The sequence below is a fragment of the Lepisosteus platostomus genome, chromosome 10, assembly GCF_059453375.1.
Source record: "Lepisosteus platostomus isolate fLepPlt1 chromosome 10, fLepPlt1.hap1, whole genome shotgun sequence".
Classification (NCBI taxonomy): Eukaryota; Metazoa; Chordata; class Actinopteri; order Semionotiformes; family Lepisosteidae; genus Lepisosteus; species Lepisosteus platostomus.
In genome coordinates this window covers 48,761,036-48,785,683 of record NC_142620.1, presented here as the reverse complement: position 1 = coordinate 48,785,683, position 24,648 = coordinate 48,761,036, and the positions used below count along the sequence as shown (strand labels likewise).

General features: G+C 37.2%; 1 protein-coding gene across 1 annotated transcript; it reads right to left on the bottom strand.

Moving 5' to 3' along the window:
• Positions 1–2,936: 2,936 nt before the first annotated feature.
• LOC148653847 (uncharacterized) lies at positions 2,937–23,697 on the bottom strand. Its single transcript, XM_088597514.1, has 12 exons — positions 23,586–23,697; positions 23,088–23,210; positions 22,563–22,701; positions 22,417–22,470; positions 21,167–22,301; positions 20,361–20,494; positions 18,799–18,962; positions 18,412–18,566; positions 17,563–17,645; positions 16,641–16,719; positions 11,143–11,300; positions 2,937–6,388 (listed from the first exon to the last, which is right to left on the bottom strand). Exons 2-12 carry the CDS (start codon positions 23,208–23,210, stop codon positions 5,544–5,546), a joined length of 3,069 nt encoding a protein of 1,022 aa, XP_088453640.1. The 5' UTR covers positions 23,586–23,697; the 3' UTR covers positions 2,937–5,543.
• Positions 23,698–24,648: the final 951 nt, after the last annotated feature.

Sequence of the window (24,648 nt, the reverse complement as noted above, 5' to 3'; positions counted from 1 at the left end):
TACTGTAAGTACACAACTGTAATAGAAATCAGAATATATAATTATATATACATACTGAGCATATTACTGTTTTTATGCACGTATAAGTTTAAGCAAATAAAATGTATTGAGTTTTTTAATTGATTAACTGTCATCATTTTGATGAGTTGATCTTTTGTGATCAATGTACAATTACTGTAAGGACCTTAAACTGTTGCTTAAGTTCATTAGTGAGAGTGTTGATTGGGCACGGGTGATGAAGTGATTTAATCAATTGATTATCAGGTCTGTTGAAAATCAAGAAAGAAAGGAAAAAAAGAAACTAATGGTGAGGCCAGCACCTCCGTACCACTAGAGGGTTTGAGGCTGGTCTAAGTCTGATGTTTCGCAGCCAGACAGTTTCTCTTTCTTAGTTTAGAAATGGCACAAGGAGGAGAGTGAGAAAGTGTAGACAGACTACTCAGACCCACCCACCTTCAAGTCACTAATCTTTAATATGCTGCAGGCTATTCAGCTCTGTGCAGAAGGCTCACCACCTGACTGGAAACTTGCAGTGTCCCTCCTGACAGTACTGCAAGGCTGCAAGCACCCATGATGTTGCAGGGGTCACTGTATCACCAGAAGAAAAAAGAGCCCTGACAACTAGACCAATCCTGATAGCAGTCTCAGTCTCAGTTGGTTCCTTTACTGGTGTTCAGTCAAATGTATGTTGTCACTCAAAGTAAATCCAGTCAAATCCAGTCAAAGTTAACTAGGACCATGGCTCAGGCTCAATATCAATATCACAGAACTCAAACTGTGCTTGAGGGGGTACCTTTACTGTTGGAGACATTACAGCCAAACAGACACTGTGTCAATGATAGGTTACGAGCTGTAGGATCATGAGTCATGACTCTTTGCCAAGATCAATGAGGAGGTCCATGTATGATGGTCTGGCCATCAGGGTCAAGTCTCACTTGGGGCTCCACTTGTAGTAACTGATGTTGATCTGACGACGTTGAACAACATTGATCACGTTCTAGGACTGTTTTTCCTGTGGGGTCACGTGATAAGCTACAGCAGAACAAACTCATACTGATTCAGTAACAATGGCTTTCTCAGGATATCAGAACATGCCAGTTAAACTGTGTTGGCGGCACTCACCACGCGTTGTGATGATGTGCAACACTGGCTGAGGAAATGGCTATGACCCGTAAGATCATGGTTGACTGGACCTCAGGAAAGATCAAAGGAACCCAAGAACACCGATCCAAAGTTCTTTAATGACAGAGCTTACTATGGTGCACAAGTTTTTGTTCGATTGGCACTCTTCATGTGAGGTAGATTAATAACCATGTGCTGATCGTATCGGTGCGTAAATGAAATGACTGACACAATATAAGGCAGTAAGAAGAAGAATAAAGAGATGTGCAAGGCTAATGGTGGAATCAAGCTTGAAGTTCTGAATGTACAGTACATGTCCTGATCTGACTTGTCCATTTGCTACACATGAATAAATGTGCGAACCCCAAGAAACAGTGGCTAAACTGATGGTCTGTGAGGACATATAGGTGCCATACTCTTGAGAACATCTGCGCTGTGGCCGCTGGTCATCATTTCTGAGCTCAAACTCAGTGCAGATTGCTGATATGTGCTTGTGGAATGAGCTTCAGGGACAAGAAGGGCATCTACAGGGGTAGCAAGAAAGATGGCTTGAGGTCAGGTGGGGGCCGAACATGTGGTGAGCTGGCCCGACAAAGAAACGAGGGAGGAGGTGGTAGAGAAGGAGGGGTGAAGGAAAAAGAAGCAGCCCTGGGGTTGCAGTTGTGCCAGAGCTCTGGGGGAGAAGAGACAGCATCAGGAAGAGCTGTAAGAGAAGAGCAGGCATCATGGCGCCTGTGAGGAGCCCACTTGCTTTCTAGAGTATGGAGAGCTAGAGGCCGAAGAGCTACAAACCGCCCCAGCTCGTAGGAGTTACACGGTGGTCAGGTCCAGTCACATTGGAAAATCCAGTGAGCATGAGATGATGAATGGCAGCCGAGTAACGACCATGGGGGATGACCAGGAATAACAAAGGACAAAAGACAGGGGTGGAGAATTAGTGGGTAAGGACTAGGTGGTGTCTCTAGATCGTGTGTCTATGGTGGATGATGGACTAATATCCTGTCCTGAGTACAGTCCTACTTTTGCACACTGTGCTTCAAGGATAAGTTCTAGGTTATTGCAAACCTTTTCAGGAAGCGGATTTCAGATAGTGGATGTAAATATATGTGCATATAATATACTATATCTACAGCGAATATGAGTATATACAAATGTTTATATTATATTAAATATTATTATATTATATCCTATTAAAAATAATGTTAAAACAATAACAGCAATACTTTTGCAAATACAATCACCCTAAACTAATTGTTTCAATTAAATACACTGGAATACTCGAGTTGGCTAAATCTCTGAGCCACTCGAATTGAGGCATTGTTGCCCTCTTGTGACCACTTCAGGGATTAAACCTGGCTAGTTAGGTTTCTGAAAAGTAAAGCAATCCTGGTCTTTTTAGCTAGCAGACACAGAACAAATGTCCTGGGACTGGCACTGCCTTGTCATTGACCTTGTCAGGCTCCCTCTAGTGGCTTCTTCTGATATGCACAGACTGCAATTGTCCGCTGTGTTATCGGTTTCACAAACGTGCTGCATGTTTCTCTCTCTCTCAGAGAAGTTTCTACACAAAAAAACTGTTTACACAGTGTCCATGTATTGTACTTCACCTAAGAAAGTAAAGTACTTCACTTGGTAAAGTCCATTTTCTGAACGTTCAAGAAGTGTACGTTTGAGAAGCTATACTTTTCAAAAGAACATTTAAGATAAACCACTGCCTTTCCTGTTTTTAACACCTTTACTCTTACGTATACATATAAAGTCATGAACAAGGAAAAACAACTTATTATTACTTTAAAGATTTAAGGGAGGCAAGGTTCATATTTACTTTGCACAAATGACACATTTATTAAGTTATATAATTGTTATTAACATTAAAGTGAAGCTGTTTCAATTCTTCATTTTTTAAAACATTTTGTACAGCGCCATAACCTTCACCACCATACAAAAAGCTAATTTCCTTCTATTAGTATTTGTCAAAGAAAGTAATCATTTCCTGGGAAGGACATTTACATTGAAAATTTTTCAATTTGGGGGAGAAAAGATATTCTGAAAATTGTAATATAAACAGAAAATGACATGATTCCTTTTTCCTTCTCGGATAAATATGTGGATCTTAATCTGACGGGACTTTGAGAAAATCCCTTTCAAAGTTGCCCCTTAATCACAGAATTTAAACCTAGACATCAGAAAGCATATATTTTTATGGTATTAATTTACAATAGTGATATATACAAGGTCCTTATCATTTGAGATGCAGCTAAAGTCAACTCAAAACTACTAATATCAATAGTTAATATCAAATATCTAAAAATATCACTAGTTGTGCTTTATGAATGAGATACAGTACCAGTAGAAATCAGGAATGCTGACTGAATGAAACAAAAACACAAAAATAATAAAAGAAATTAATACATTTATACTTATACTAAAAAAGTGTTGCTTGTTTTGCAGTTAGATTTTGTAATCCCAGGAATAATGCTGACTAAAACAAAATAATTATGTGCTATTTCAAATAAATAGAAGTAAACATTCTTGTTCTAAAACAGTAATTTGGGATAATAATCATTTATCCCAGTAGGTTGTGAAACCATTTTCAGTTTCCTCTTATTTAGGTTGAACTGGCTGTTTAGAATATTCTTAAAACAAAGAGTGTTCTGACTCCAACTCACAAATTGTTTATGTTACATTATTTTCTGCCATTTTATGCAAAGCGCTGCTACTGTATAGCGGTTATTCCTTACATGAGACTACAAGTGTTTCTAAAATGTATTTCATTCGATGTACAGAAACGCAATGTACTATAAACTAAAAATACTGAAGCAAATACATTTCCACTGACAGATATATGATTAACCTTTAACAGACCCAACAGGAAAAGGCAATTGTAACAATAAATATGATTATTCATGACAAACACCTAATGCAGGATATAAATTCCATGCCCATCCAGTAATTTTTTAAGAGGAATGATTACATTTATTATGGTTTCTAACTATGTCTTTTTTATACTTCTAAAGGCAATTTTAATTGGACATATAAATAACTGTGAATAATAAGGCTTCTAATCACCCATGATATAATGTGAACTTTATAAAGTGAAGAGTATACAGGTATTTGGCAGCCTTATGACTAAATGACCAACATTCTATCATGGGATAATCCATGTTTGAGTTGCAATGCAAAACTGCATTGTTCTTCTCTACCTCTGTCACTGTGTTAATTGTCAATTTGAGTAACAGTACGTTGCATCTCCATCATCCTCTGGCTTGGCTCAACACTGAAAAGATGCTGAAGCAAACTTACAATTTATCCCAGTGCAATTCAGATTGATCATTTAGTCCCACTTAGTGCAATCTCACTTATTTCCCAGAATGAATGGCTGATATTAAGGATGAGGTATTCATTAAATGGTAAATGGTAAATTAAAAAGTAAATGGGTTTAAATGAGTTCAGTGAACTGACAAGTGGATGTGCTCAGTAATAAACCTCTAGCAAGCAGAATTATGTTTCAAAATATGTTTTTCTGTAAACACATAAAAATGTTACTGATGGTTAAGTATAAAAATGTTTTTGTAAAATACCACTGATTCAAAAGCTTTGTCTGATTCTCATGTAATACACTCAGGCACATATTTGGGATCATTTAAGGATTCAACAAACCTTAATAATCCTTCAAGCATAAAAGTCCAAAGGTCTCTTACTTTCCTGATATTCCACTACTTCCATCTTAAGCTGGGAAAGCAAATGTCTGCCCACTTTGTTCTCTACTTTGTTTCTTGATTTGTGGTATACAGATTTCAATGCAGCATGGTCAAATGTTTTTTTTTTCTGAATGCATTCTTATTCCCATGCTGCAGACAATGTCAAGTGTATACCAAGTCTTTCACGCTTTCTTTAGCTCCAAGAGACAAGATGTTCTTTACTATAAGTCATGTTATAAAAACATGCTTTTGCTTTTGAGAGTCATTTGTCCCTTAAAATCCAACCACTGTATAACCATTGCTGTCTTGTAATGTACTGCCAGAGTGTGCTGTGAATCATGTATTCCATGCTGGTCCCTTTACACCACTGTAAAAGGTGTAAACTGTCCTTTCTTTGTATAACACTTGCTTGAGTCGATATTTGGGTTAGCACGTCTTGTATTAGTTTCTTGCATGGGCAGCAAAATGCAAAACTGGTTGGGAGTGAAGTAGTTAAGGTTTGAAGTTTTATTTAACCCTCTGCCCCCCTCACCCCAAAAAATAGGAAGCATTGATCTCTCACAGCTTTGTATAGCATTCCTACAGTAGTGAATGGATTTAGGCTCTGTACCTAAATACCAAAGTAAAAAAAATATATCCATGCTAAGCTTTGGCCTGCTCCTGATTAAACTTGATTAGTTAAATGGATGAGATTAGTTTAAAGAAATTAAACAGGTCAACCTAACAAGCTGAACACCTGTCTTCTTTCTCTGAACTAGGATTCCTTCGGACGCCATTGGTTTTTGTTCTCATGGAGTGATCGGAGAGAAGCTGATTGATCTCATTCTGCTTGTAGGTAGAGAACTTATGTCCGTAAAATGACCCTTTGGAGCTGGTTTCTGGATCCTGAAAATGTCTAGTGCAGGCCTTTCCAATTAAATAAAACACCTCTGCAATGTTGAGAAGAATACAGACTCCTGAGACAGCCAGCATGAAGATAGTAAAGATGGTCTTCTCTGTAGGTCTGGACACAAAACAGTCCACCGTGTTGGGACAGGGGTAGGAGTCGCACTTGACCAGCCGGAACATCTTGTAACCTGGGTAGATCAGGTAGAATATGTACATGAAAGCAGCTTCGAAGAGGATTCGGAAAATCACGCTGATCATGTAGGTCCACCAAAGAGCTCCTGTGATTTTCATCTTCTGAGATTTGATCTGCTCCAGCTCTTTGTTACTGCCACGCCCGGACAGCTTAAGGATCTTCTTATCGATATGCCGTCGGTGGGCGACGTGCATAGCTACCAGCAAGGCAGGAGTAGACACCAGGATGAGCTGAAGCGCCCAGAGACGGATGTGGGATATGGGGAAGAACTGGTCGTAGCAGACGCTGTTGCAACCCGGCTGCTGGGTGTTGCAGGTGAATCCTGACTTCTCGTCTCCCCAGACGCTTTCTGCGGCTACCACAAGGACCATGATTCGGAAGATGAAAAGGACGGAGAGCCAGATGCGACCAATTCCAGTGGAATGCCTATTTACACCGCTTATAACGGCATAAAAAGACGCCCAATTCATTTTTGGTTCCAGGTCTGAAAATGAAGAGGTAGGAGAAGGTTATGAGATGTCGATGTACAGATGAAAATATATATATTATTATTATTAGTCCAGATTGGATTTACTAGTGGCAGTTTTTCTTTTGTTCCCTTAAATACTGTGAGATTAACAAAACTAGATGAAGTTAGATTACCTCATTACCTCGTTTCTCAACTATCCTTTCGCAATGGTCGTACAACAGCTGCCTAACAAACACACTGCCAATTGTGCCACATGTTGTAGCAGTGCTATTATTAAAACATAGTTTCCCTGAGGATATTTTCAACAGTACTGTTGAAATAGAATACACAATTCACAAACACTAAAATCACAAGAAACTTTCTAAACATATTTATAAATAAATTAGTTAATTAAAACCATTTTAAATTTGTCAATACCTGATTAGAAAAACTCCATTCTTTGCTTTGCCTCCCACAAGTGAGAAAAAGTCTTTGCTAAGATTTCCAGTACTAGAAAACTAGCTATCAAACTCTACCAGCCTTGCAAAGAAGCATTCTATGAGAGTTTCTGTAATTTTAAAGAACTTTGAAAACATCTTATTGCAGACTTTAAGCTATTTCCATCATCCATTTATCACCCTCCAAGGATTTTCCCCCCCTAGTTTACCAGGCTCAGTAGTAGGTGTCATAAGCATCCAAATCAGTGAACAATGTTGACCTGCTGGAATCTAGTGGACACATAGGAGTGTCCACCGAAATGGGAGTTCACCAGTAGCGTCAAGTCTACTTCACTGGGGAAAGAGACTGCCTTCGACAGCGAAGGATCACATTTCACCTTTCATACCCAATCAGAAAAGTGTTGCGAAGCAGCGTGACTACCGAGTAGCATTTTTTATATTGTTGCCCCACTCTGGGTATCACAGATGCAGTGGAGAAGCAACCAGGCTCTGGATGAATGACTGGAAAGTGCCCTAACTGGATATATGGACCAAACTACATTCCGAACATTGTGCTTTCATCTTCTCATCATAACCACCTTGGGGGATAGAAGACAAAATTCTAAGTAAATGTGAATAGTTGATGACTGTTTGCAGTTTTGTAATTGGACTATAGGTTCACTGCAGTTTAGATTGTAAACATGGGCCCAAAAGTGTTTAAGAGGTTCTCCTGGTACTGTCAGTCTTCTAGATGAGTCCTCACTTTTGGTCTTATAGAACCTCTGGGCTTCAAAGTGAATAAAAACGATCTTATGAAAATTAATATTGACAGTTCAAGACGTAGAATTTTCATGGATGGAATAATCATGAATGAGGTGGTTTAGTTTAGGGTGGAATGAATAATAAGACTGAAATGTGCTCCCGCCCTGGGCCAAACCTCTTATTGTTTCAAGCACAGTAGCCTTTCTCCATTAAAAAAAGTTAATGACCATTGTAAAAACACATTATCAGCAGGTAATACCAGCCTGCTGGGGATGAGAGGTAAAGCAATACAGTTAAAGCAAATATGTATTACACCACAATGATAAAGTCCAAAGGATCCTGCAGATGAACTTTAGGTTCCTTCAGATATGAAAACATATTGATTGCTCATGAGTAGAAATGCTTATGACAACAAGATGAACAACACATCAAAATCAATTACAACCTTCAGGATGTGATAGCCTGGAAAATACACCTTATACTGTAATATTTAATTTTCCACAGTTTTGTTACACACAGGACTAATTAGCTAAAACTCTGTCTGCCAAACAGAAAAGTAAATATATAAATTGAGTCAAATCTAATTTATTTAAAACAGTATATATTATTTCTTAGCTTCTTATCAAAAGGGATTAGAACTAATAAAAAAAGTATTTTTCTTCCTGTTTAAAAATGAAAAAAATACATTTACCTTCAGGTGGGTCTGTGCACAAACAAGTCCTTAAACAGTTGGATTAACATCAGTGTAAGCTTGTCAGTGAAAGGATCGGTTCACTAGAACACCATGTCTTTGGAAATTGCAAATGAATTCCCTGACACTAGACACTACCCTGCACTGTAGCAGTCATATGCTCTTATATAAACTATTTACATACAATGGTGGCCTTTATGAAGCTAACAAGACTCTTTAGAATTCAGATCAAACGCCTTGATTTCCGCCTACCCTCCGCAAAAGAAAGAATCTGTGTGGACACAAAAAAGCTTTCCCCCTATTATTTATTGTTTTTCATGGAACAAGGGAGATAAAGGGTGTGTCTGACGTAAACTTGAATCAAAAAAGCCACGCCAAAAAATTGGAAAGTTCTCATAGATTTGTTTCTTATCTTGTACCATGAGTTTTTAATTATTCAAAGGCATACAATATGGGTAACTATCACAAGCACTAGGTAGTGCCATCACATTAAATCAGTGAACCTTTGAAACAAGACGTCAGAACCCAATGACTTCATTTTAACCTACCACTCCTTCTTGTGTGCACGTCTTAACTCTTTCATTAGCAAGACATCATCCAATCTTCTTCAATCAACTGACCAGTTGCTTAATTGTCAAGGGGAAGATGAAATGGAGGATTTCACTAATATGGCTCAGAAGGAACCTTTTCCTGTAGTTACCATATGTCATATGTTACCATATGTCATGAAATCTAAATTCTTTAAAACTTGTCTTGGAAGACAAAGAAAATGAATAGAACCCCTGGCATTCCAAAAGAAAGTTGCATTTTATGCTATTAACACTTTAATCCTGAAACATACATCAATTATTTGTTTTGTTACACTTAGTGATTCATGTTTTAATTATGCCATATGTGTCTAAGGTTATAGTAAGCGTATAACTACAAGCCCTCCAGGCAACACAGTACAGTGCCTGGAACAAGCACAATCTTCATGCCTCTAATGAAGTCCTTTCTCCTTGTGACTTCAAATGTGCGTCTGCAACAATAAACATTATTCTCATCACTATCATCCAGCTTGCGTCGTTGGCTGCAAACTATTTGTGAGTTTATTCAAGCGACTGTTTCCACCACCCCCATTTGAGGAAGCTAATACAAAGATTTACAGTCGACGCAAAACAAATGAGGCGGTAATAAAAAGTAGGAGAAAGCAGTTTGCTTTGTGAGATTTTGGGTGCTAATCACGCAAACTCCGGAGGCAGATTTCATTCTCAAATAGGCATTTTTGCTATTTTGACGTAGTCTGTTAGAAATATGTTCAAAATGATGGAGTTAATTGTGAGTACTAATTAAATATTATGCTATCACTCTGAACTTTATAAGAGGGTATTATGTCCCAATTCTTTCTGTAGGGAATGGTTTATTTTGTTTAATGGTTTATTTCTAAAAGCTAGTAGTTAAGTCTGCATGTTTTACAGTATCAGGGCTTAATTGGAAGGCCATCATGAAACCCATCATAGGTGTAGTCTAGCAAAAGTGTCTCAGAACCAGCAAACCTTCAATTCTAGCAGTATTAAAAAAATCACAAAAACATTCCCTTCATGCATGGTATCCACTTACTCTACATCTGTATTGCCATGTTAGGTCAGCTTGTGGTACTGGCCTTTGATCTAAAAATGCAACATACTGATTTGATAACATAGGTGTAGCAGTGCTGGAAATAAGGAATGTTGCAATTTGTGTTGACCCTTATCTTTGGGTGATCCCACCAAAGATGACTCAATTTAAGTCAAATTAGTTCACAGAGTAAAGAAACAAGAGCAGGAGTTACACTTTTTCCACATTCCAAAGAAAGGCTGACATTGTTATACTGTCCATTATTATATTATTCTTTTACAGCATTCAACATGATTTAGATTAGCAGTGGTATTTTGCAATATCACTATTTTGTAATAAGTAATAATCTTATTACAAAATACAGACTCATCTATTGCCTGTAACAGAGAATGTCCCAATGCAGTCTTTATGCTTTCATTTAGTTTGAAAAACAGCCAATTGAATTTTCCTCACACTAGAAAACAGTTTAAACTTGATTAATTAGTTTGTTTCTGGCCTTCTTTCTTGGACATGTTACATATATGTTTAAATTGTTACAATTTGCTCTTAGATAAATGGAAAAAATGTACTAAAATCTTTTAATCTTTTTGTATTACTCTATAGTGATAAGACATTAAGAAGTTAGATTGGTATTTCTAAAATGCTTTTCCTTTTTATGAGGCTTACATCATAAACTGCACCCATTACAAATGTATCAATAAAGATATATTATGCACCATTAACAATAATTATATAAATACTGAATATTATTGTGTGGAAACTACAGGCATATCGTTATTTAATAAAAAAATGTTCTTATTTTTCATAAATGAATTCTGTCCTATGAATATCGGTTATGAATACCTGGCTTCGATTACGGTATTTTGGTTTTGTGTTTTGTGATGATGTCTTGCAAATAAAACAGAATCCAACTGAGTAAAGCTTATTATACAAGGAAACAGTATAAGATAAAAAATATATTTATATAGTGGTTTATTCCAATTCATATTTACATTTAGTATAAGTATTGGATTTTTTTTCTCCACCTTATAAGGAGATTCACCAACACTGGCCTGTGTTTTACATTCAGGTGCCTATCGATCATTAAAGAAACATGACTAACACCTCCTATCAAACATGCAATTTGAAAATATACTGTACCCGTAGGGCCTATATAATAACGCTCGCATTTACATGCTACTGGCTATTATGCTATTATGTTCTGGATACTCTTAAAGCCAAATGAGAATACAACTAAAGTAACAAAGTGAAAATAAATTAAAAGAATAAGAGAAATAAGAACAAGAAAAAATAAAGAACCATACCATGGTATTGCTGCCCAAACCGGTGGCTCAATTTATATAGTATCTTTTCGTGAAAGCAACCAGTGCACCAACCGGTTGACCTAGCCAGACGGCTATTTAAAAAAACTGACCTGACTGGATATTTGTCTTGGGTGCCTTCTTGACCGAAAATACATATTCTAAATAGTTTCCCTCATAGGAAGGAAGACGCTGAGATTTCAAGTTTCAAACATCCGATTTAATGCAAGTATTTTTTTACATCCCACACTTTTAAAAACGTATATACCTTTACAAATAATTAGTGTTTAAAGCACCCTACCGATCAGAAATTTGCCTTAAATATTTTGAGTTCATATGACAAATGTACGATGTAGTTAAGAAACATCTGGATTAGGTAACAAGAAAACAAACAGCCAAGTTCTTAGACTACTTAAAAGTTACAAAAATACAGTTTGTACTTACAACACACCGCAGCACAAATCGGAGCTGGATCTTCAGGAGTTCTGAAATCCCTTACACTGAGTTCACATTTTATTATCAAGAGGTTTGTCCTTGACTATGAACTCATGACATATCTCGTTAAAAAAAAAACCGTGGCTACTACCCAATCATCTTCTGGTAAAGACTGGCAATTTAAACTTTAGCTAAAGTTATTTGCATGGCTGCGATAACTAGGATAAGGTTTTGTTAAGATAACGTATTCTTTTAATGATAAATAGTCAATCAACTCCCACTTTAAATCGATATTTCTTAAACGGTTTAAATTGTGGTAACTACAACTTTTTAATCCAATACTGGCAGCTTCTTTAACCACTACAACACAGGAATTGTATAAATGAAAGGGAGCTTTTAGATACTTGATACCAAATGTTTATCCTTAATGTGTTTAGCTCTTTACACAGACTGTTTGATCACAAAAAGCTGTTTGATCAGGAAAGCTATCACAATGTTGCTTTGATTGGCCGTACAGTACCCGACATTATTCTTGATGAAATCACTGGCGGCGGCACATGAAGTTTACTTCTGAACTCTTTGTTTTCTCCATACATTTCATATACTGAATGCGTTGTAAATGTTTTAGTCTATATTTAACACACCCTTGCCGCAAACACTGACGACAGAATCGGAGATTTGAGAATTGCATATTGTGACCATTATATGAAGACAACATCTATTTTCACTAAAGCCCTGAAAGTAAAGCTTATGAACCTTTACCTTTCCCTTTTAAAAATGGGTGCATTGCCGACTACATTCTAAAAATATCCAGAAATTTAAGATTGTAAATACAGTGTAGATGAAACGAACATTGAATATTAGATTTCAAAAGTACTGTTCGTTAACGGACTGCAAAACGTGACTTAGACAAAATGCTGGATATTATTAATCGCAGTTGGCAGTTTTTAAAGTATTGGACTATCCTTATTCTTCTGCTATTAAGTACCGGTTAAATTTGCAGACCGAAAGACTAGTGTTTCTGCTAACTATAAAAAACAGCAGTAAGGGTTTGTGACCAACACAGTTTAGCGACTTCACAGAGATACAAGCAGTCCTAGAATTCCAACGTAAACTGCATTTTTATCGTTTTTGAATTCTGTATATTCTGCATTACATTTTGGACGTCTTTGAGTGGAAAGATGTACTAACAACTCTAGGTGGTAGTGACAATTAATTTTAAAAAGCTCTATATAATCTTCAAACAGCTGGATCATACTTTCAAGGCAGGAAAAAACTTCAGACAAAACTCTATTAGAAGATTACTGATTAACACATTCATCTGACTAAAGTCCTCAAATGTTACGAATACTGTAGGTCCGCTTGCACGTACCAGGGTGTTTCACCCCTTATTGACAAACAGGATTGAATCACACAGGAAAGATAATAAAATAAAGTTAACAGATTCCAAAACCAACTGCTAACATTATAATGACAGGGAAATAGGAAATACATTTGCCTTTTTGGAATCTATAAGGAAACTATTATTTTCTGTTGTGGTGCAAATTATTTCCCTTTCTATTATTAAGAACTGTTTCTCTCGTATACAACACTAATGACTATTTTAACGTTCAAAACTAAAAAAATGTCCCAATGTGGATTGTAGGCTGGAAAAGCTTAAAGTTGATTTCAGTTACAGCTTGCCCATAGTTTCCACAAACTAACACGTTTAACATCTTAATTCTAAGACAGGTAACAACAACAGGAAAGGGTGACACACAGGTTAAGTCAAAATGCAGAGTAAAGCAGTTTCCAATCTAGAAATCTATCACATTCCATGTCAAATAACATTTAACATTAACTTGCAAATATTGACAAAAAAGGGACAACAAAAGATTTAAACTCAAATTTAAGAATCATATCTTTACTATCTGAAAGTTGCATTTCAAACAGAGATCTTCAAACTATTTCAAATAAGGAAAAAAAAACTTTTTTTAATCAATGCCCGTTCAAGTGGTTCACGGTGTGGTGTGGTGGCTCTGTGGCTGAGGATCTGTGCCTGGAAGTATCCTGCAACCGGCAGAGGAATCCTACTCCGTTGGGCCCCTGAGCAAGGCCCTTAACCCCAACTTCTCCAAGGGCACCGTATAAATTGCTGACCCTGTGCTCTGACCCCAAACTTCTATCCTTGTTTGTTTGTGTGTGTGTGTCATGGAGAGCAAGTTGGGGTATGCAAAAACACAAATTCCTAATACAAGAAATCGTATATGGCTGATAAAGTGATCTTATCTTACATCGTTGGGATATTTATGCTTAAGATTCTGTCAGGAATCTGTGGGTCAGGAAGTATTCATATGAATCCATTTTTAACCACTTAATCCAATTCAGAGGCTCCGGCTCCCCTGTGATCGGCAAGGAACAGGAGCAAGGAAGGTGACAGGGTGAATGGAACATCAGTCCATCGCAGGGCAGAGACACAGACACAAACACGGGCATGCACAAACTTACACATATGGCCAATTTTTCCCGGAAGCCAATGAACCTACCAGTATGTTTTTGGACTATGGGAGGAAACCGGAGCACATGGAGGAAACCCACGCAAATGGAGGGGAGAACATACAAGCTTCACAAAGATAGCAACTTACAGTACATCCGGAACCAAACACAGGGCTATCCACTGAGCAATCATGCTAATCTATGGAAGGATATATTGGGCTAAACATATCGTGGCAATATTTTACACTAAGGCTTCACATTTCTGAGCCTTGAATTCTCATGTGTCTCCCCATGTTACATACATCTTTTTACCAATAAGAAATGTTAAAACAACCCAGTTAACGTTTAAATGGACCTATCTATCCTTTGTCCACAGGCTTCAACTGTTGAGGAGACAATCATAATACACATTAGACACACTGCAAGACAAAATATCACTGGAATCCAGACCCCAAGGTCAGGAATTAGGAACCTGTTATATATCATGATATGTTTAATCTGATTGAGAATGGCCACTGCACAGCATTTAACAAGCCCAAATTCAAAATAACAGGGTTAAACATTAACAACATTTTTACATATGACAGCATGAACTTTCACAGCATCATGCTGAAGAAAATTAAAAGCATGTGCTCTACATTCATGTCAAAACGTCTGTAAGATCTAAAAGCAGAGCTGGGGAATCATGTGATGTCACATCCAGCAAACTAACCTCTGGCTGTTTATTTCAGTTTAAGATCCAAACGTCAGATTATACAGACAAAATGATTAATACATTTACATGAATCCAACCCTTTTCCACACAATAGATCAATCCCAATAAGCTGAACACTTTGTGACCTCATGATTGTGCACTCCCCGACTGGAGAACACTGAGAGCAAAGGAGAGGAGATGTTGAATCCATCAGGTGGTGAAGAAACTAGAGAACAGAGTTGCACACAGGTTCATGATTCAACAGAAAAAAAGGACTTTCACCCAAAACAAAAAACTGTAGCTGTATCATCCATGAACAGCTCCATCAGTGAAAACGTCCTTGGCAGTTGAGCTTTGAAAACATCAGGGTGCGTTTCTTGTTGATTTCTAGCATGAGACTCTAAATGCTGAATGCCTACAGCAATAACTGGACTGTTGTTAGAGGCCATCCATTGGATCACAATTCACAGGTCCGATATGGGACCAAGTGATTTCTAACTCTTCTGCATCAAAGGCTGTTTTCCTGTTTTTACCTAGCAATAATGTAAGTTAAGTATGACAAAGCAGGAATCTTACAAGGGTGTGTCACGCAGTTATAGAGCCATTCTAAAAGCAAGGCCTAGGTATTTGTACAATAAAAATACAATAAAGAAAACGTGAAACCAAATTAAAAATGGCTAAATGGCTTCAATCTGCCTAAAAGTAGATGTTAAAAATGCCAAAGTTGAACAAGCCATCATTTTTCAGTAATGCAGAACTGATCATAATACATTTCATGACTCGGTAAATCTTACAATCATACAGGGGGCAGATCTAAATTTAAAACACTCGTAATACAAATTTTCTATGATCTTTTTTTTAAAAATCCCAGAAAGAAAACTGCTATTAGAACCATTTTTTTCTGTCAAACCAAAACAACAGAATTACTGTGGACTGGAAGACCATCATGTCTCTCATCACTAAAAGCCTGCAGGCACTTTAGAAATGACAGGAAAAGTAATTTGTACAGTAACTATTATACAACAACTGTTTGCTGGAAAGAGTGCCTTGTCTAATGTATCTCAACCCTACCCTGGCAATGTAGCTAAACCTGCCACCTAGGTTTAGCTCTGTGGTTATTCATGGATTGTGACAAACATCCATGGAACTCTATTTAATCCCCTTCAAAAGTCTGTTGATACATCTGTACAAACAATGACAACAAATGCTTTTCTTTACACACCTGACAACATTTTTAACATTTATTCTTTTACACAGACTTGCTGCGAGTAACAATTTGACATAACAGCTGTTAGTTCTCCAAGCACACAAAGCTTCCAGAATGGTAAACTTTCACAGTGCGTTAACTGTTATTACACACAAGGCACTAATGCAATCATGCAATCTGTCAATAAACTATCATGACCAATGAGTTTACAGCTCATTCCCAACAACCTGTATTATAAACTTCCAGGTCTACTGGGGTTGTAAGTATAAAGCCAAAACAGAGTTATGAGAACTTATATGTCAGTACAGCGAAGATAAAATGAATGTGGTGAAAATGGCAATATGCACACCTACTGATATAAGAACTATCAAGTAAAGGGCTATCCAGTAATCAAGACGATCTTTATTTTCAGCACAGTAGGACTGCAATTATTGTACTTTGCTTTGAAACTTTAAAAGAAAAGAGATGGGACGTCTTGGTCCTGGAGAGACAGTGTGAACGCAGTTCTAGAACTCCTTAAAACAGCAGACCTTGAGAGCTATAAGAAGTTGTTCAATTGGTCCATTTAAGTCAATAATAGCTGACTTGGGTTATTAAGACCCATGTTCAAATGAAAAACTGCAGTAAAACCTTCAGAAAAGAATGACCTGTTCCTCCCCTGAACTATTTTACAACCTTGACATCTATTACTTTCTATTTTGCAAGTAAGCAGAAATTATGTTTTTCTTCCATTCTGACAAGAGTTTGGTTTTATGGCCATTGGAACTCCCTGCAAAATAAAAAAACAACAATTATTTGCATGCAGAAGTGAATGTAATGGACTTAAAACTCAGATTATAAGAGGATGCCCCCTAGTGTTGAATAGATTGAAAGGACAGCACAAAAGATCATCTAGCCCAGGGGTGTCCAAAGTTTTTTTATTGGGGGGACAGATGGAGAAAACAAATATGGAGTGGCGGGCCACAGATTACCTCTAATAATAAAAATAAACAAATAATACCAGATGTTAGTGCATTCCAATAACCAAATTGCCTTTAAATTTAGGGGACTACCCCAAGAGATGATTTTTAAGCATTTTGTACTGTATGCATGAAATGACCTATATAAATAATGATATTATCTCATTTTAATATACCCGTAAGATTTCACAAATTTTATGCACTACTCTACTAATGGGAAAAGTGATGCTGTGCCTTGGACTGAAGAATCACTGTTCTTGCCATCTTGCCTCTGAAAAACTATTCATTTTGCCAGCGTGGCTGGAATCTCCTGCATTAGCTGTTAATTTTTCGTTTCTTTGGTTCCGCCATTTTGAAAAGCTTGATAACGTTAATGTACAGAATTAAAGTTTTGAAAAGGGTAAAGTGGAGGAGAGGGGGTAGCTTATCAGTTTTGAGATGTGATTTTACGTGATGGCGGCACCTAGTGTTCAAAATAGAAACTGCATCTTTTACTTACAATCGGGCCAAATCTAATTATAGTTCTAAATTAACTCGCTGACCGTTTCCATAACGGTGGCGAGCCGTAATCTGGACACGCCTGTTTTAGCCTATGAGTACTCTAAGTAAAGTCCAGGAAGGTTACTTGGAGGTGTGTGGGAGTAAATACTTACGTCTCCCAAGGTGAACATTTTTCATTTTACAGTGTTTTGCATGACCAGCATGAGCCAGTCTCAATGAAACAGAAGGCCCTCTCCTGAAACACAACGAAAGTGAAATATTTTATTGAGGTATATTTTTATTCATAGCGTCAAAGAATGTTTCTCATTAATATTTCCCTGAATACTACCTTAAAATAAAATAAACACATTTAGTTAGTACTGCTACCATTGCCTGTGTGCACCACACTTTTCCTTTTTGATCAGTTTAGTCCATTTTAATATTTTTGTATGTATTCAAAACTTTAAAAGATACAGCACTCCAATACGTGTCACTCTTCTCCCACAGAAAAACCAAAAGATTTGAGTTCCTAAACACTAAAATTCCCAATGTTTTTCTACAGCCCTATGTACAGGAAGCCTTGGTTTTTGAAGCTGCCAGGTGAAAATAATAAATAAAGCCAGTATCTCTTTAATCCCTGCAGCCTAGAGAGCCTTAGTCCAAGTTTCTAATTTCTGAACACCTGCGATTAGTTTTAACTAAAAAGCACCCCTTCAATGCAAACATGTAGTTAGAGCTCTTGTCTTCTTTGTTCATTCAGTTTTATGTGGCAATACGTATATGCATCACTCATATGAAGAATGTGCATGTTTTTAACATAAATCATTTTCATTTAATGGGTTTTTGTTGTTTTTAGTCATTTACTTTTGATCAGTTTTAGTCCCGATTTAAGGTTGACTACAAACACTGTTTGCTCCAGATGACACTGAAAAACGTGTGCATTATTGTGAAAAAAATAGGAATCAGTACTGTTTGCCACTGGCCTGTGCAAGTGAAGTGATGGTGGCTGGATTTACACAAACCTCATGGCTTCAAGTTTTCCTTTCTCCATAAACAGCTCTGCCATCACTTTGTCCTCCTGGGGATACAATCTAGCATACAGTATCTTGTCTTCCACTGTCTCCTTAAACCATCTGATTGCTTCAGAGGACCACTGCACTCCATGTACTGGGGATACCTACAGCACCCAACAACAGATGACCAACAGTTATAGTAGCCAAGACTATTTTCCACTCATAATATATAAATACAGACAATCTAAGACACTGATGCTCACTGATATGCTACTTTTTCTTTTTTTTTGTGTGTGTGTGATGGAACGTCAGTCCACAAAAAACAACTAACTACTGTACTGATGTACAGTTTTTGAAAAGTTATGGAATATATTATGTTTTTTTTTTAATACTTACATTTGCCAGGGAGACACACAAGGCCTGCTTAGGGAAAGCAGCTAATTCTGGGCTGAGCTCCCTTATATCACTGAGTGCAAGGCACACCTTGTCTCCATAATCAATTCTCACCAGCTCTATTTTGATGTTTTGAAGACACCCATGAGACTGACTAATGTCTGCCTCTACAAAACAAACACAGAATATCAAGCAAGGTTCTTTAATTAAAATCAATTCAAAGAATTAGACATTTCAGAAACACTGTCCATGTTATAATAAATCCCTATGTTTCTAACTAGTTCTCCCACTTCCACACACCTAGCGGACTCAGATACCTTCATGACCCTGGAGCAAAGAAAACAATCACCTGCACTCAGGATACTGGCCCCACCCAACTCTTCTAGGCTGATGCCCCTGACCTCCTTTCATACGTTTCCTCCCTCCTTAACAGCTCTCTTTTCTCTTACTGTACTTGCTGCTTGAACCTCATCAGTCGATTGTTCACTCAGCAGACTGAACCTGGACCGCTCTCCCATTAACAATTCTCTTCAGGCAGCTTGATCTGTCTCCCTCTCCTCTTTCTGCTGCCTTCAGCACTGTTGATCACTCTAGTCTCCTATCAACACTTACTGACCTTGAAACTTCGGGCACTGTTGTCTCTTGATTCTCCTATTAACCATTATCGCATTTACCAGGTCTGGCTTTCTCCTCTGGTGATCCCCAGGGCACTACCCTCGATTCCCTTTGGTTTCCTCTATACACCTGCCCCCTGGGTCCTCTCATCAATTTTCTTACCTTTTAATATTTTTTATGCTGATGACATTCAAATCGTCTACTTGTTTCCATTTCAGATACCCAGATCTCCTCCTGGATGCAAATCTATTATCCAAGAACTGGTCCTGCCTATTCTCCTGTAACTATGTCTTTGCCAACCTCCCTCCCGAATTCAAGAGCGGTCTTGTTATCCCACTGTCTTGCTTTGCCATTGCCACACCATCGCTGCAGTCCCTCAGTTGGCACTATACTGCTGCACAGCAGATATCCGAATCACAACCCCAGTTCTTGCCAACTGTCTGCCCCACAGCTCTGCTCCCAGACATTTCAGTTTCTCATCTGTCACTGCATGCTCTCCCTCTCTGCATTTTCTTTTCCTTTCTGTTTCCTCTCTGTGTTCTTCTACTTCTGTAGTCCATTTATTGTCCACTCCCATTAATCAGCAGTGGAGCTAACTACCAGAAATCAGAAATGCATTATCGAACATTTTTTGTGCCCCTGTTCAAAACTCACCGGTTCAGGCAGTGCCTACAATCTTTCCACTTGCAATTATATTGTTCAGCCACTCTTACACCATATGTTCAATTCTTAAACTGAAAAGGCAATTTACTTATTGTTCTTATTAATGATAAACATTACACACGACAATCACACTGCTCTCTTCACTACTCTGTAAACAATATATAATGTTTTGATTCTTGCCTTTCCTAGCGTTGTTTGTAATTCATCAGTTTACTGCAAGTCTCCCTGGATAGTGCTGCCTGATAAGCAAATAAATAACAAAAGGAATGAGTAGAAAAAAAAACTACCTTCTTGTATTCCACATATTTTGACCACAAGAGCTCGGCACCATAGTTTCAGATTGGGCAACCAGCCAACAACATAGGTTCCAATATCTGGGATGCATTTCATCTGAACAAAGGATTGACCCCATTCTTGACTGCTATAAGAATAAAAACAGGAACAAGAAGCTTCTGGCTTTATTTACTCTTTGATCTGAAGGTTCTGAGATGATAATGGGTACTTTCACATGCCATGTCCCTAATGTTTCCAAACTGCAACACCAGTCAGTATGATGAATTTCCCTTCATACTACTGCTGCTGATTGTAAAGACAATACAGGCTTCAGAAATTACATTCTATAGCAGACTTTTACTGAAAAAAAGCTTTGACCAGTGGTAGTAAGAGGGGTCACCTTAAACCAACACATTACATATGAGTTTACTGCTTTTTCTTAGAGGAGATGCATTCTGAAGTATAGAATCTAACTGGAAAGATCAAACCAAATACGGCACAGATACGTCTACATTATTTAAAAACAAGTCCGATTAAATAATATTGTGTAAATTCTCATTCACAATCTACAAACTAAACAACAGTTAAACACTTATTCAATCAAGTTTGCGGTTTTTGATTATTCTTTCATACATATATCAAACAAATGGCCCACTTAATAGAAAGAATGCCAATGATACACAAAAGAAAATAGTTTGGCTTACAATTAGTTTTATAACCTTCTAAATTCAAAATACTAAATGTTCATATTAACAGGGCTTGTTTCCGATTCCTAAATCTATAATGTGGCCTAGCATGAAATTAACTAAAAACAACTTACATTAACTTTTGTGATAGTTCTTTCAGTTCAGTGCCTGTATTCTGAATATAGAAGTCGCCGGGATCAACTAAGTGAGTAACAGTCACCTCCATTTCAGCAAACTTTCGGATCCTGAATTCTGGAATTCTAACACACTGCTTGTTCCTGGAAGAAGCTTCAAGCCCAACAGAAGACAAAAGTGCTCCAGAGGAACCTAAATGCTGTGAGTTGTAAGTTTCCTTGCAGTGAGATTCACTGTGCCTTCCAGCAGGCAATGAGGGGTTTTGTTCCACAACACATTCAGGAACATTTTCTTCTTGAATAAAGATATCACAAACATCCCATAACTCAGACTGGGTTGCAACCATACAGCTATAGGTCAATAAGCCATCTGTGCCTTTTCCTTTTAGCTTAAAGACAGGGAAAGAAGAATCCAATGTGGAAGAGGCTTTGTCCTTCAATCCAGTTGCCACTGAATAGCTATCTTCTGGAGTATGATGATAACTACTGATATCCTTTTGGCCAGCTCTCACATGCATCCAAAAGGCAGCTGATGCAGAGTGCGGTGTACCACTGGTCATATTATCTCCGTTAAACGAGTCAGCTTCCGAAACACTGCCACTCTTGGAAATCAGTCTCAGGTAGTTAATGAGTTGAGATGAGGTTTGCTTTTGATGCTGTACTTTGAAACCATTTCCAAAAGCACAACCTAATAAATGTGCAGGCACATTTGATTGGACTGTCTCATTTGATGACGGACAGGGATCCTTAATGTTGCTTTTTACCTTGTCACACTTTTTTAAAGGTAGGGGCTCCTGAGGTTTTACATTGCCGTTGTCACTGTAAGTGCGGTTCTTGTGCCCAGGAAGCGATCTGTAGACTTCTATCTCAAGGTTATAGTATGCTGATGTATTGGAAGATGCCTCTTTGGGGGAAGTAAGAAGCTTTTGCATCTGCTGTAAAGCTAATGTAGATCCTAAAGTTTGCACTGCATTAGCAACTGAGGTAGCCATTAGAGCATTTTTCAAAATGGGACCAAACTTCAAAACATTTGAAATTATGAAGCCTTTCTCAGCAGATGAATCCTTCAATGCAGGTAAAACGTGATGCTTTGGATTCGCAGGGATCAATGACAAGCAACTTTCTGGGTCAATAGCTAGAAAACCAAAAGTGGTGAAAATTACATTTGTTAACTTGACTGTAATAGTAATTGTACAATTTAAACTGTTCCATGGTACTTCAATAAATTCATCCAATAAAACATTACTCACATGCATTTCTATGGCATAATGTACCTCTTAAAACACTGCTGCTATTAGTGTTATCTGAAAGACAGTTTGAAAATAGTCTACAAAGGTTTGTTATGGTGTTATGTAAGACCTTACCGTACACAATTTAATCTCATTTACATATTTACCGCCTTTGAGTTCCAGAAAAAGAGCAGAAAGCTGTTGGATAATGTTGCATGCCTCATCTAGGTTCTTTACAATTTGCATATACTCTTGTAGTGAATCTTCCTCAGACAGATTCAGGAAGGTTTCCACGTGTTTTTTCACCTGAAATTTGTTAAACCAAGAAAGGGCATAGCTCAGTGATCACTTACCACATAGGTGTGTCAATTGATATTATTAATTGGTAATTAAAAACTCATATAGACTCCTTTCAATAATAATAATAATAATAATAATAATAATAATAATAAATATAGCATTTAGGACTTTTAACACTTGGCCAGAAAGTTGTGGATTCAACTCTTTGGTTGGGAAGCTACTGCTGTACCCCAAGATAAAGTACTTTACTCAGATTGCACCCACAAAGCCAACTGTACAGATGCAAGGATATGGACGTTGGCAGGTGAAAAACAATAATATCAAAACAAAATAACAGCAGCATTAATTGACAAACTTCAGTTACACAAATAAAAATATAAAACATAGCCTACCTGTCCTGTGAAAGTCTTCAACTCTGTTTCCAGGAAATTTCGGGCATTTTCCAAAACCAGCATTTTTTTAAACAGGGTTCCTTCCTCGATGACAGGTATCACTGGAAACGTCCCCTTTGCCATCTTCCTCAAAACCAATACATAAATTATAAATAAGGAAATCAATCATATATGCGTACCGATCATATATGCGTTTCACTTATGAAACGACCACTATTAACAGCACGGAGATTACTGGTTACTGGAAACACTGAATTACAATTTTATAATTTCTAAGAATAAAAAAAAAAACATGCCTCACACAATCATATCATTAATCAAAGAGCAAAATCCTGTCCAGACACGTAACGTTAAACGTGAAGATCAAAATACGCAAGGACAAAAATGATCACTAATTTACCACTTTAAATCGCGTTATTCTGTTTATCAGCAATAGGTGCTTTAATGCATTAGTCTACCCAATTATGACTGGGTGAACTTTAAAGAACATTTTCAGACCTTAAGTTAACGTTTCAGAAAATTTGCGAGTTTTTTTTCCGGATTCAGTTCAGTTCGACGCCTGGTTTGTAAAAAAAAACATCTTCCGGTTTATCACGTGCTTTCTGTAACGATCCGCCAATAATTTCGCTCAAATATGAAGTAAAATTTATGCATTTTAATTCAGCTCATCTCGGCGTTTAGTTACTTCTATATGTACTGCCCATTGTCTCGTCAACATCTTTTTCGATATTGCTCATAACTTCACTTAATACAAAGTAGGCGAGTATGTATTTTAAACCAGTTAACTACTTCATAATACTAAGATCTGTGACAATTATTTCTGGTATCTTTTTAAGAATTTTAACTGTATAGGTTATTTCGAAACTTGATGATTAACATTTTTATTATTGTTTTGGAAGTGTACATAAAAGACATATAAATAAAAGATGCTAGCTATATCAAAGAACGATATATTTACAAAGAATTATTACTCTATGTAGATAGTCTCTAGCTCTTCAAAACTGTGTACAATCTCAGTACTTCACAAGTACTGTCATCGTCAAAATGTGTATTTCTAAGACTGGTTTATTATGTGTTTAGTGTGTTTCCTACCATAGGCTGACATTCCACGTTGCCCTTTAAGATTCTGCAATAGGCCCCGAAAGTAAGTGGTTTGATAAATTAACACTCGGAAAACTTTTCCGTATAATTGTTTCAATTAAATCATTAAGGTCTGTGACAGAAACGCAGCTGTTGATGACTGGAGCTGATTATCTCTTGTGTATGCCTTTTCTCAAACACCAGGATTTAACCTGTGTGCTTTCAAGCCTATTTGTATTATAAGCCTAACAACGATTTTAAACAGGAAATAAAACCCTTTTTAAATTTAAAAACTGTTTTAACAAATAGTAGTAATTTTTCGCCCTTTACAGCTGGTGGATACAATTGGAAAGCCGATATAATTTGGATTCTGATATTGTGAATGTCTTCAAGGTTTGTATCAATTATTGTATCACTTAATTGATTAAATTGAATGATTTAAGAACTGCTAATATCAAAAATAGCGGGATTCTGATTTCGT